Source organism: Macaca thibetana, chromosome 18, assembly GCF_024542745.1.
Source record: "Macaca thibetana thibetana isolate TM-01 chromosome 18, ASM2454274v1, whole genome shotgun sequence".
Classification (NCBI taxonomy): domain Eukaryota; kingdom Metazoa; phylum Chordata; class Mammalia; order Primates; family Cercopithecidae; genus Macaca; species Macaca thibetana.
This window is the reverse complement of record NC_065595.1, coordinates 64,795,709-64,808,192: the sequence shown is the minus strand read 5'-3', so window position 1 is coordinate 64,808,192 and position 12,484 is coordinate 64,795,709. Positions and strand designations below refer to the sequence as shown.

Sequence of the window (12,484 nt, the reverse complement as noted above, 5' to 3'; positions counted from 1 at the left end):
CCACAGAGAAGGGATACCCAGACTTTGGTAAGTTACTGCATTTACAGGCCAGAAGAACAGAGTGACTACAAGTTAAAGTAATGATCACATAGTAAATGTAGAAAAAAAGAAAAGGGTATTTTCCATGTTTATATTGATAAACCATATACAATTAGAGATAGTATTAATGAGATGTGGAGCTTCGTTAAGGCTTCGTAATGTTTTAAGGATATGTGTTGACAATACAGAGAGTAGACGCTTGTGAGCTGACTCCTGGTTGACCCTTTTCAGTGCTGGAGAGGCCTTGAGTAGAGGCCACAGGATAAAGATCACAAAACATAAAAAGGATCTGGCTAAGTGTCAGGCTATGGAGGTGCAGGTGCAAAATTTGGCAATGTGCAGAAAATACATTCAAGTACCTATTGCATCAAAAATTTCCCTGAGCAAGAAAATAATTTTCAACAGCCCACAGAGCAGCCCACTTACTAGAACACTGTTCACTGCAACAAACCTTTCCCATAAAACAAACGTATGTTGAATAGTCCCTTGACGTTTATTATAATTGGATTTGACCTGTAATAACAAAGCAGAAAGGACAAAGAAAATGGGAATTATGTTTGTAATGTTGGTCTGTGAGCTATCCAGACATTCGCAGCAATAAATCCAGCCACTCCCAGACTTACCTGATTGAAGATTATTCATATCATTCATGTTTTTTCCTTCTTCCAAGTGCTTACCTTTGATTCTGAAAAAGGTAGGAAGTTTGATCAGTTTCCTTACTAGTTAAAAGTACCAATAAAGGATTTGATTGGGGAGAAGTTTAGAAATTAGACGAGGTTTCAGACTTATCTGTAGATTTCATATCACCGAGGTTTCCCAGTTTTCCATTAATGATCAAAAGTTGCCTGGGTGTTAATGCTTGGAGTTAAGACTGTTCTGGCCATCAATTAGAGTCATAAGGTTTTTCTCGAGGTTTTACTCTAATTTTTTTCCATCGTTGCAGGTGGTGCTTGGCACTTTTCATTTAATGTGAAATTTTACCCACCAGACCCTGCCCAGCTATCTGAAGATATCACCAGGTATTTGAAAGGCTATTCAAAAGACAAGCGTCCTGGGAGAGTTGTGCTTCTCTTCAATGCTCCGGAAAGGAGTGTGCTTACATCTGGTAGCCTTACAATCGTCCACGCTCAAATGGCAAACAAAAGGCAAATGAACAAGAGCAAACATCTGATGAGAAGATTTGCCAAATCCTATCTTTTCACAGTTGAATCTTTGGTGCCAGGATGATATTCCCTCTGCTTGACCCTGGTGGGAAAACATGCAGAATTGAGATACTGTCATCCACCCACCATAGTCAAATTGGATGGGATTCAGCCTTATATGATATAGCAGCTCTTAGTTTTTCTGCTTTAATACGTAGAGTAAAAATGTCCTTGGATGCTTGTGCTTTTTATATAACCAACACATACACACACACATAAATTTAAGTGTTTACTTTCTATGTCCTGCGTATACAAGGAAAATGATTAATTTGTTTTCTAGAAAGAAGATATTAAGAAAGAAATCAAAACAAAAATATTTCAGTAACAGCTTTGAGTGTGAAAGGGGATCTCATTATAAAGCTGTACTGGATGTCTTAATCTGGGCTGCTATAACAAAATACTATAAAGTGGGTGGTTGATAAACAATAGAAACTTATTTCTCACCATTCTGGAGACTGGAGGTTTGAGATCAGGGTGCCCGCAGGTGAGGTCCTGGTGAGGATCCGCTTCTGGATTGCAGGATGCTGACTTCTTACTGTGTCCTCATGTGTTGAAAGGGTGAGGGGGGTCTCTCTCCAGTCTTTTTTATAAAAGCACTAATCCCATTCATGAAGGCTCCACCCTAATCACTTCCCAGAGACCCCCACCTTATGATCCCATCATCTTGAGGGTAGGATTCGAACGTATGGATTTGGAGGGGAGGGCACACGGACACTCAGTTCATTGTTCCTCGTGTGCTCTGACCTTCTAGGCTTCTCTGCATTCACCTTAGAACTCCTACTGTCTTGCTTAGCTCAGTAGTAAGTTTATGACCAGTCAAAGCAATTTTGTGCAGTGTGTGCAGAATTTTCTGTGTAAGCTTTGCATTCTTTTTGGAGGGCTTTACAGAAAAGGGAAATTACTCAAAACAACTTCAATCACTTGCTACAGTTAAAAATAATTTCACCAGACTTATTAAGAGAAGGGTAAAAATTAGTTCCAGAGGATTTCTTATATTTGCAATAAATCAGAGAAAATTTATAATTTCTTACTTAAAGATACTTTTTAGTTGCTGTTGAAGAACTGTTTTATTTTGGCTAATTTGTGGTTATAGAGCCCATATATACCTGGATTTGAAAACGTAGTGCATGGTGGGCCGGGTGTGGTGGCTCACGCCTGTAATCCCAGCACCATCCTGGCTAAGACGGTGAAACCCCATCTCCACTAAAAATACAACAAAAATTAGCCGGGCGTGGTGATGGGTGCCTGAATTCTCAGCTACTTGGGAGGCTGAGGCAGGAGAATGGCGTGAACCTGGGAGGCGGAGCTTGCAGTCAGCTGAGATTGTGCCACTGCACTCCAGCCTGGGTGACAGGGTGAGACTCCATCTCCAAAAAAAAAAAAAAAAGAGAGAGAGAAAATAGTGCGTGGTTTCTTTCTGTTGACTCATGTAATACTTGTAGAGCCTGTTAAATGTTTAAGGATTTTTTCTGTCATAATTACATGGATTTATGTCACCAGCCTAAAATCATATTTAGAGGGGACCTTAAGACTTTATCATAGTCCTCTGCTTCCATAGATGAACAGTTCATTCTTATATACAAGGTACCAGGTGTGTTTTGTTCTGTCCATATGTGAGGCTGTGCTTGATATTATTAAAACTCATCAACGTTAACACTTACCTTGAGGTCTTTGGCAGTTAGTAATTTATCTGTAAGTCTTAAAAGCAAAATAACAGAGAAGACAAATCAACATGTTTTTATGTAGGTCATATTTTTATGATATGGCAAAATTATATGGAAAATGTTAATTTCTCCAGTTTAAAACTGCTTATGGTGACAAGATTCTCGAATTTTAAGGTAGGAAATCTTTATATCTTAGATAGATTTTAAGAAGCTATCTAAATTTTAAAAATGAGAACTGAAAACAGGAGAAATTGTGTTATTATAAAGAGACTACCTCATTAAGAATGCAGGAAATTGAGAGTGAAGTTTATAATGAGATAGCTGTTGAGTTACCTGCAATCTGTTTTGTTCATATAGTAAGACCGGTCACCTTAATATCAAAATACTTCCATAAGGCTAATTGGGGCCTAATAATCACACAATCATATCACTTAACAATGGGGGACACGTACTGAGAAAGGCATCTTTAGATGATTTTGTTGTTGTGTGAGCATCCTAGAGTGGACTTGCACAAAGCTAACTGGTAGAGCCTACTATTCATCTGGGCTCTATGATAAAGCCCATTGCTCCTAGTCTAGAAACCTGTACAGCATGTGTCTGTACTGAATACTGTGGGAAATCATAACACAATGGCAAGTATTTGTATATCTAAACATGGAAAACATACAAGAAAAATACAATATAAAAGATTTTTTTTAATGGTACACCTGTATAGGCCACTTACCATGAATGGAGCGTGCAGGACTGGAAGTTGCTCTGAGTGAGTGAGTGAGTGAGTGAGTGATGAGTGAATGGGAAGGCCCAGGACATTACTGTACACTACTGTGGGCTTTATAAACACTGTATACTTAGGCCACGTTAAATTTATTTTTAAAAATTTCGTTCTTCAATAATAAATTAACCTTAGCTTACTGTATTTTTTTTACTTTTTAAACTTTTTAATTGACTTCTGTAGTAGTACTTAGCTTCAAACACACATTGTACAGCTACACAAAAATATTTTCTTTCTTTATATCCTTATTCTGTGAGTTTTTTTCTATTTTTAAAATTTATAATTTGTTTTTACTTTTAAAACTCTTTTGTTAAAAACTTAAGACATAAACACATGTATTATTAGCCTAGGCCTACACAGGGTCAAGATCATCAGTATCAGTGTCTCCACCTACACATCCTGTCCCACTGGAAGGTCTTCAGGGACAATAACACACATGAAGCTGTCATCTCCTAGGATAACAGTGCCTTCTTCTGATACCTCCTGAAGCACCTGCCAGAGGCTGTTTTACAGTTAACTTTGTATTTTTACAGGTAGAAAGAGTACACTGTAAAATAATGATAAAAAGTATAGCATAGTGAATACATAAACTAGTAACATAGTCACTTGTTATCCTTATCAAGTATTAAGTTCTGCACGTGATTGTATGTGCTAGTCTTTTATATGAGTACGTTTGTTTACACCAGCACCACCACAAATGCGTGAGTAATGTGTTATGCTATGACATTAAGATAGCTATGACATCACTAAGCAATAGGAATTTTTTAGCTCCATTTTTGTCTCATAAGACCACCATCATATATGTGATCCATCATTGACTGCAGCATCATTTTGTGGCACATAACTGTATTTAAGAGCATTTTTACATTATAATTCCCCCACCCAAGGATTTCAGAAAATGTGTTGGGGACTGTTCATTTGACTTTAAAAGTTATTTTAAAAGATGTTAGAAGAATATGTCTTTAAGTTTCTTTTAGACTGTGCTTTATTAATAAAACCCTATTATGAACATTGACTTGCTTCTAAATGCCTTTAAATACTGTCTTTTGTAACCAAGTATCTTTCCCTTCTATCTAGAACAAATATGTATGAAGGAAATATCAAAATATATAGATGCTAGAAAATTTATCCTAGAGAGGTTGTTCTACAGGGAGAAATTATTTACCCACAATTTTTACCAAGTGACCTCCTTTTCCTGTATCCTCATGCTGGCCTTCGTTGTCTTGTGCTTTTGGTTCCTGGAAGGTACTACCTCTGCTTGCAGTTGCGAGATGACATCGTGTCCGGAAGGCTGCCCTGCTCCTTCGTTACTCTGGCCTTGCTGGGCTCCTACACTGTCCAGTCAGAGCTCGGAGACTATGACCCGGATGAATGTGGGAGCGATTACATTAGTGAGTTCCGCTTTGCACCAAACCACACTAAAGAACTGGAAGACAAAGTGATCGAGCTGCACAAGAGCCACAGGTTAGAGGCAGAAGCCCTGAGCGCATTCATTTAAGTTGTGCCTTGTTGGGGGAGTGTCCCGCATACAACCCACCTCTTCACAGTACTGATTTCGTCCATTAACGGCGAGAGTTGAGCGTAGTGTGGGTCCATGCGCGGTAAAATTCTGAGATGGGTAAGCTCTCACTCGGAGCATCCAGGTGTTCATTTGTAGTGCTTTCTTGCAAAGCCCTTTTTCTTCTTCTTCTTTTCTCATGTGTCTGCTGGTGCCTCCGTAGGACTTCTTCTTATGAGATAGCATGGAGCTAAGGGGGAAGTATTGCAGCCTACCAGGGAAGGGAAAAGCATCATTGTAACGTATTTTTCTTCTCATCAGAGGAATGACGCCGGCAGAAGCAGAGATGCATTTCTTGGAAAATGCCAAAAAATTGTCCATGTACGGGGTAGATTTACATCATGCTAAGGTATGCATTTTTTTAAACCCCGAACTTTCTATATATTGTTATTTAACTCGATGTTGTTATCACTGTAAACTGGTGACTTTTACTTCAGTTCATGTAAATGAAACCTTTGAGAATTCAAATCTCTGTTTGTCTTTTAAGCCTTACTCCACGGTACAACAAATGTACCTTTCTGATATTTAATGAGGGGTTAGCTCTTTGTGTCTCAAACTTGTATTACTCCTGGGCATGGCCTTCTGAAAGCCCATGATAGGCAAAGCCTCTGATGGCCTTTTGATGCAGTTAGAAACCTACCTTGACCCTTAACAAGCTCTTAGTTCACCCTGCCTCTCCATCACAGTCTTATTTCCCACTCTGTGCTGTCACATGACCTTTGCTCCCATCAGACTCTGCTTCTATGCTTTCCCTGACTATGTCCATCTCTGGACTGTCCTCCTCTTTCCTGTCTGTTTGTCCAAACTTAGCCAATTGTCCAAGACTCAAGCGTCACACTTGTTAAGTGCCAGACACTGTCTGTGGCCCTACCTGGATACATACCAGGCAGTCAGTAAATTCATACTGAATTTAAGAAGTCTACCTCCAAAGTTTAGGTACTCTGACAAATAATCAGAACTCTGAACTAAGATTGTTGTTTTAAAGTTCACCTAGGCTAAGGTTTGCTTCGTTGACTGGTGATCGATGAAATGTTAAAGGTGTATCTTGGGAACAGAGTCTTGGGAAGAAAGAATTTGGGTTGAGACTGTAGCAGGCTTACAATTGTGAGGATACACAAAGCAGCTTTGACTCCGTGTCATGCTTTTTCTGGAATCTCTGTACTTTTCAGTAGTGGTAGAATGAACGTAGGACTACTAGTCTTTTTAAACAGCCCAGAATAAAAGTCCTGTGGAAATACAAGAAAATTTTTATGAAAACTTTTATTAGCAAAACATATAAAATTTGTTAGGATCCTAGGTTTGGATTCAGAGGCATTAGCAGGGTTAAAAGGTCAATGTTAAAGGTCAGAGGTTGTTTCTTCTGATTGGGTCCAACAGGATGACATTGTTCCTGTTTAGGGATGTGTGTTTGACTTTGATGGACAGGGTTAGTCATTAATTTCATGGTCTGAGACTCACACAGAACGTGCAGTTACAGGTTTCCAGGCCAACAAGTGTCTTACACAGTCGGGTTTGGGGCCTGGAAATGAAGAGAATTTCAGCTGGCTCTGTTCAAGCAAACGCCTCAGCAACCCTGCGGACCCATTGCAGGGAGCTCTGTGGTTTGTAGGTTCTGTCGATACTGGAAGTTGGGCTGCGCTTTGGTTAGCGTTTGGAGAGCAGACTAATCCCCAGGGATTTTGGGAGGAGAATGGGGGCCCTGGAATCTCTGCAGGTTTGATTGGTTTTGCTGTGGATCACTCTGCACGTCACGTAGGATGAGCTCTCCGAGGCCTGAGCGCTAGCAAAATCTCTGTGACTTGGCGGAGGCTCACACCAGGGATGTGCTGTTACGTTGAATGCCAAGCTCTTTGACATTTGCGTATAATTACGACAGCAGGTGTAGCTCTGTTTACTTGCCAGTTCATTATTACACTTTTTCACTTATTTTGCACTCAGATAACAAAGATGTTTCTATTGTATATTAGGTACAAGGTAGAGTGAGAATTTCAAAATGAAAATAAGAGCAGACATTAAGATTTTTAAATTTCTCTTAGTGTTTCCCCCGAAGAGGCTAAAAGATAAGGAAACAAGAAGGAAATGAAGGGAGCCTGAGAATTTGAGTGAATCTGAAGCTATTTTTGAGTTACATCACACACTTTGATTCTCTTACTGCCCGGAAATAAATAAATAAATAAAAGATTAGGGTGTACATTTCAGGAAGTACACCTCAGGATGTATCAGTGTTTCTATCAGTAAATATAAAATCACTTAACATTGCTATCGCTACAGAATTAAAATAGATGGCTGCCTTTTTCATTTAATAATGTGATTTGAAATTATGCCAGTTAAAAAGAAAATTAAGGAAGTACAAATGTAGCGTTACAGAAATTTTTCTGAATATTAAGTATAACAGATAATTCAGTTATAGATTCAGTTTTCCCATGCCACCACACTCCATCATTTGAAGAAGGAAATTTACTGAAACAAATTGGAGCTAATTTCCGGTTATGAGCGAGATGCCTTGCTTCTGTTGATGGTATGAAAGACCCTGAGCGTTACAATCCATTTAAAACTTCTGAGCTGGAATCCTGTATGAAGAATAAACACGCATATTACACAAAGGTCCTATGTTTTGGAAAAACCTATTCTAAATGTTTTGTTTTTTCTTTGTACATCTGACTCTGGTTGTTTGTCATTTAATGTGCATCTTGATGGGCTTTGTCAGAGTCATTTATTTTATGTAAGATTCTGAAATGTAGATATAAGTCCATATAGGATATCCCGCAGAGCAGTAGATGCTGAAGGATGGCAAAGTTTGAACACTGATGTCGAATTAAAGAAATCGTATGCCCCTTTATTTTCATGATGACTGAGACTATTCAGGTCCACCCCAGTGCTCCTTGCTAAAGGGAATGCACATGTATTCATTGATAGTGAAATGCACATGTCCTCAACAAATACTGTTGTCATGACTTTTAAAACCAAAGATTTCTCAGGCCCAGCAAGGTAGCTCACACCTGTAATCCTAGCACTCTGAGACGGGCGGATTGCTTGAGGTGAGGAGTTCGAGACCCGATTGAATAAATGTAGCACAACCCCATCTCTACAAAAACAGAAAAATGAGTCGAGTGCGGTGGCAGCTGCCTGTGGTTCCAGCTACTCAGGAGGCTGAGGGACGAGAATTGCTTGAGCCCCTAGAGGTGGAGGGTGCAGTAAGCCAAGATGGCACCACTGCGCTCCATCCTGGGCAACAGAGGTAGACCCTCTCAAAAAAAAAAAAAAAAAAAAAGATTTCTCAAACTAACCTCAGTACTGTGGCCTGTGGCAGAAAATTTGAGATGAAAAGTATCATTTTTCTTGCCATGCAATTAATGAAATCAAGACTTGCATCCAATTAAAAATTGCACTCATTTCTGTCATTTTCATTTTTCATTCACTTTTCTTTCAACAAACATGTAATGGCTTCGTGCATGCAAGGTAGGCAGTGCGCTGGCCGTGAGATTACAAAGATAAACAGAGCTCCTGCTCTCAACCAGCTTTTGTCTCCAGGATAAGGAAGACAAGTGATAGTTTATTTCAGTGCCATTTGCTAAGGGTGTACTAGAGATAACAGATTGATTTTGGGACACAGAGAGGTGTTTTTTGGAGGAGACAGGAAGAGGAGGCATCAGAGCCTTCTTCATCTTCCTCAAGAAGGGAGCTACTGTTTTCTTAAAATTCAAAGAAGTAACAGGTGATTAAGGTTTTTATTAAAAGTTTTATTGTTACCTAATAATGGAAAAGGTTTCAAATGTCCTTTCCCTTGGTAGGTTGAAGGTACACTTTCTAAAGTCCTGTTCTATAGTTACCAAAAAGAAAGTGAGTCAAAGAGAAGTGATTCTGGCAGTCCTTCCTCATTCCTGCACTCTGCCAATGGAGTAAGGTGGTCACCTCTGAGTGGTGGTGCAGACAGATTGACTGGTTCTAAAGGATCAGTAATACCAGCTGCGTGTCAGCATCAGGTTATAGCTCTTTAAATCACTCTTTCAAATTAAAGTCCTAGATAAATGGTGGGCAGTTTCCGGTCTTTGAGTTCTCCTCAAATTTTATTATATTGTAATATCCTGCCATCAAATATTTCCACTCCTGCAGAGTAATTCAGTATGTCATGGAATGTTACGTTTCCAAAGTAAAATATTTCATTTTAAACCAATTATGCTTTGTTGGCAAACTTACATTTCCCAGAGATGGACCAGTATATGTATTTCTGATTCTGGACATTTCCATCTTCTGCCTTGCATTGACAGCAGATCTGGGCATCGCTTCCGATGGGTGGTCAGCTCATGACCCTTTCTGTCCCCTGATTCCAACAATCAGTGGGACCAGGGATGGACTCTGACCTCACATATAATCCTGCCTGCATCCTATCTTTTTCCTTCATTCATGGCCACCACAGATGTTCATTTTACCCTGACTTAAATGGAATACAACATTGGGAAAGACTGTATGTGGTATATCTCCTAAGCTTGACACAACATCTCTAATGACTGCTGGACATCACACATCCCTAGGAAATTACCTGAACATGAAATGTGCAAGTAGCAAAAGGAAGTTGCAGTTCTAGTATGATCTCACATTTGTTTCTTAAAAAAACTATACACATATTTTAAAAATATTTATTATTTATATATGTGAGCCATATTGCTAAGTGTGATTACCACTGGGCAGTGTGTTTGTGTGGAGGGAATGGTGGTTGCCTGGGAAAATACATTCTTATATTTTTTTATTCATTCATACTTTAAAAAAAACCTATTTCATATTTAAATTTTACTCTGACAATAATGGTATATAAAAAATATTTGGGCTCTTTTTAAAGGAACAGCAACCAAAACCCTCATAGGAAAAGTCAGGGTCCATCTTGTTGGCATATTTGTTGGTTAAGGATGCCGCCTCTGGAACCAGGCTGTGTTCAACTGGGACTCTGTACCTATTTTCTCTTCTGTAAAATGGGAATAATAATAGCAACCATTTCAATCACAGTGAAGATTAAAGGAATATATGTAAAGCAGAGCAGTGCCTGGCAATTGACAAGTGAGAACTATGGCTACTATTACGACTGTTATTAACATACCTTCATGGGCTGGGCCCTCTTGGTGTGCAGTATTTACTTTATAAGTCTGAGACACCTGGGAGAGCAGATTTTACTCTAACAAACCTCTCCATAGTGATGAACATCTTCACCAAAAGGCTAGTGTTTAATAGTAATGTTTTAAAAATGGCTGCATCATTTTGCATATGTAAACCAGCCATTTATATTTCTGTTGTGGATGCTTAAATATTATACCCAGCAGAAAATGGAAATAAGTTAGATACTGATCTGTTGTTTCTTGCTGTTTTTTCCAGGACTCAGAAGGGGTAGAAATTATGTTAGGAGTTTGTGCAAGTGGTCTGTTGATATATCGCGACCGGCTGCGAATAAACAGATTTGCCTGGCCCAAGGTTCTAAAGATTTCATACAAACGGAACAACTTTTACATTAAGATCCGGCCAGGAGAGGTAAGTATACCCACATTTGCATGTGCGTTAGGAAAATCCCTGATAGCAAGCAAACATTTAAATTATCTGCTTATGAGTTCTGAGCATTTTGGGACACAGTGAATTACATCTAAGTGCCTGAGAAAATTTATTGTAGATTTGCCCAATAAACAGTAATAAAGAAAATATTCTCTTCTTTTTTATATTGTTCCAATATTTCCTACTGCATACATTAATTGAAGGGTTTTTAAAAACGTATTTTAATATAAAATCCAGTTTCATGAATAATTTTGTGTATATTTCAAACAGTAATGGATAAATCTCTTCCTCCATATCCTGTTGTTATTTCTTCATGCTCTTTCTACTTGTCCTACAAATCGGGTTGTACTTTAAAGTGAAAAGCTTAGAGGTCATGTACTTCAAGGTACAGGGAATATTAGAACAAAGGACAGTGAGTGCGAATTATGTCAATGTTCTATAGCTCAATATATGCTTTTTTTTATAAGTCAGAGAAGCTAATGAGAGAATCAAAAGTGTTAACTAGTCCTTACTCCTTGCACAACAGCCTCCATGATCAACTTGTGTTTATATTTTGCTTAGTGGTTTGTACATAATAGTAACACATATCTACTCTTATTTACTTAAGAGTTAATAAATACCTTGAATTTCTAATTGGTGTGGTTAGTATAATTGAGGCAGTCAAAGCTCAAAGATTCTAGCATACTTATATCTCTGAATGTTTTCTGATATAATATAGAGTTACCTCTTATCTTCAAAATCTATTTCTCCACTGGAGTTTCTTGATGGAAAATGCAATTTTTAAAATTAGAATATCGGCTGGGCATGGTGGCTCATGCCTGTAATCCCAGCCCTTTGGGAGACCAAGGGTGGGAGAATCACCTGGGCCCAAGGGTTGAAGACTGCAGTGAGCATGATTGTACCACTGTACCCCAGCCTGGGTGACTGAGCGAAGACCCTGTCTCAAAAACAACAAAAAATTGAAATATAAAGCATGTAATGATGTTTAATATGAGTATAACGTCATACCCATCTATGATGACTGAAATAATCTGTAAGCTTTTCATGTAAATACTTAAAATTATAGTGTTTTAAAAATATTTCCTAAAGATTATGTGTTTAACTTATAGCCAATAGATAGTCATTTGACTTCATTGAACATTTGTTAAGTGAGCACCTATTTATTGTCAGGTATTAGAAATAGAAAGAGAAATATGAGCTTGTTCCTTATTAAGGAATTTTCTGTTTAGCAGAAAAATTGATTCATATACTTTGATTGGAACAGCATGATGCAAATGAGATGATATTCTGTAGGCATGGGGTGAGCGTAGTATTGTAAGAGGCCAGAGGGGAGAGCTGGAGAAATGAATCAGCAGACACTAGTGAGTCATGGGAGGTTTTAAATCAGGATGTGACACAACTAGGTGAATATTTTGGAATGATAGATTTCTTAATGAAATTCAACTACTTAGAAATATGATGTGATAAGACCTAAACTAGGGCAGAGGCTCTGGGAATAGACTGGAGGGAACAAATTCAGGAGAGAGGTTTGAGAGGCAGAAGCAGCAGATCTTAGAGACAGGGTGGAGGAAGGAATTAAAAGAGGGAAGAGTCCAGGATAATCAAAGGTTTTCAGTTTGCATGATTGAAGCCAGTGGAGATGACATTAGGCAGGAGGGAAAAGGGGAAAATTTTCAGAAAAACAATTGAAATCCCTTTGGAACAGATTTTCAGG

At 38.5% G+C, this 12,484-nt stretch overlaps 1 protein-coding gene across 1 annotated transcript in view; it reads left to right on the top strand.

Moving 5' to 3' along the window:
• EPB41L3 (erythrocyte membrane protein band 4.1 like 3) overlaps positions 1-12,484 on the top strand; it is a 157,905-nt gene that overhangs the window by 113,813 nt on the left and 31,608 nt on the right. The window contains 4 exon segments of the mRNA XM_050767433.1: positions 983-1,058; positions 4,923-5,141; positions 5,497-5,584; positions 10,600-10,752. Of these exon segments, the coding sequence (XP_050623390.1) occupies positions 983-1,058; positions 4,923-5,141; positions 5,497-5,584; positions 10,600-10,752 (536 nt within the window).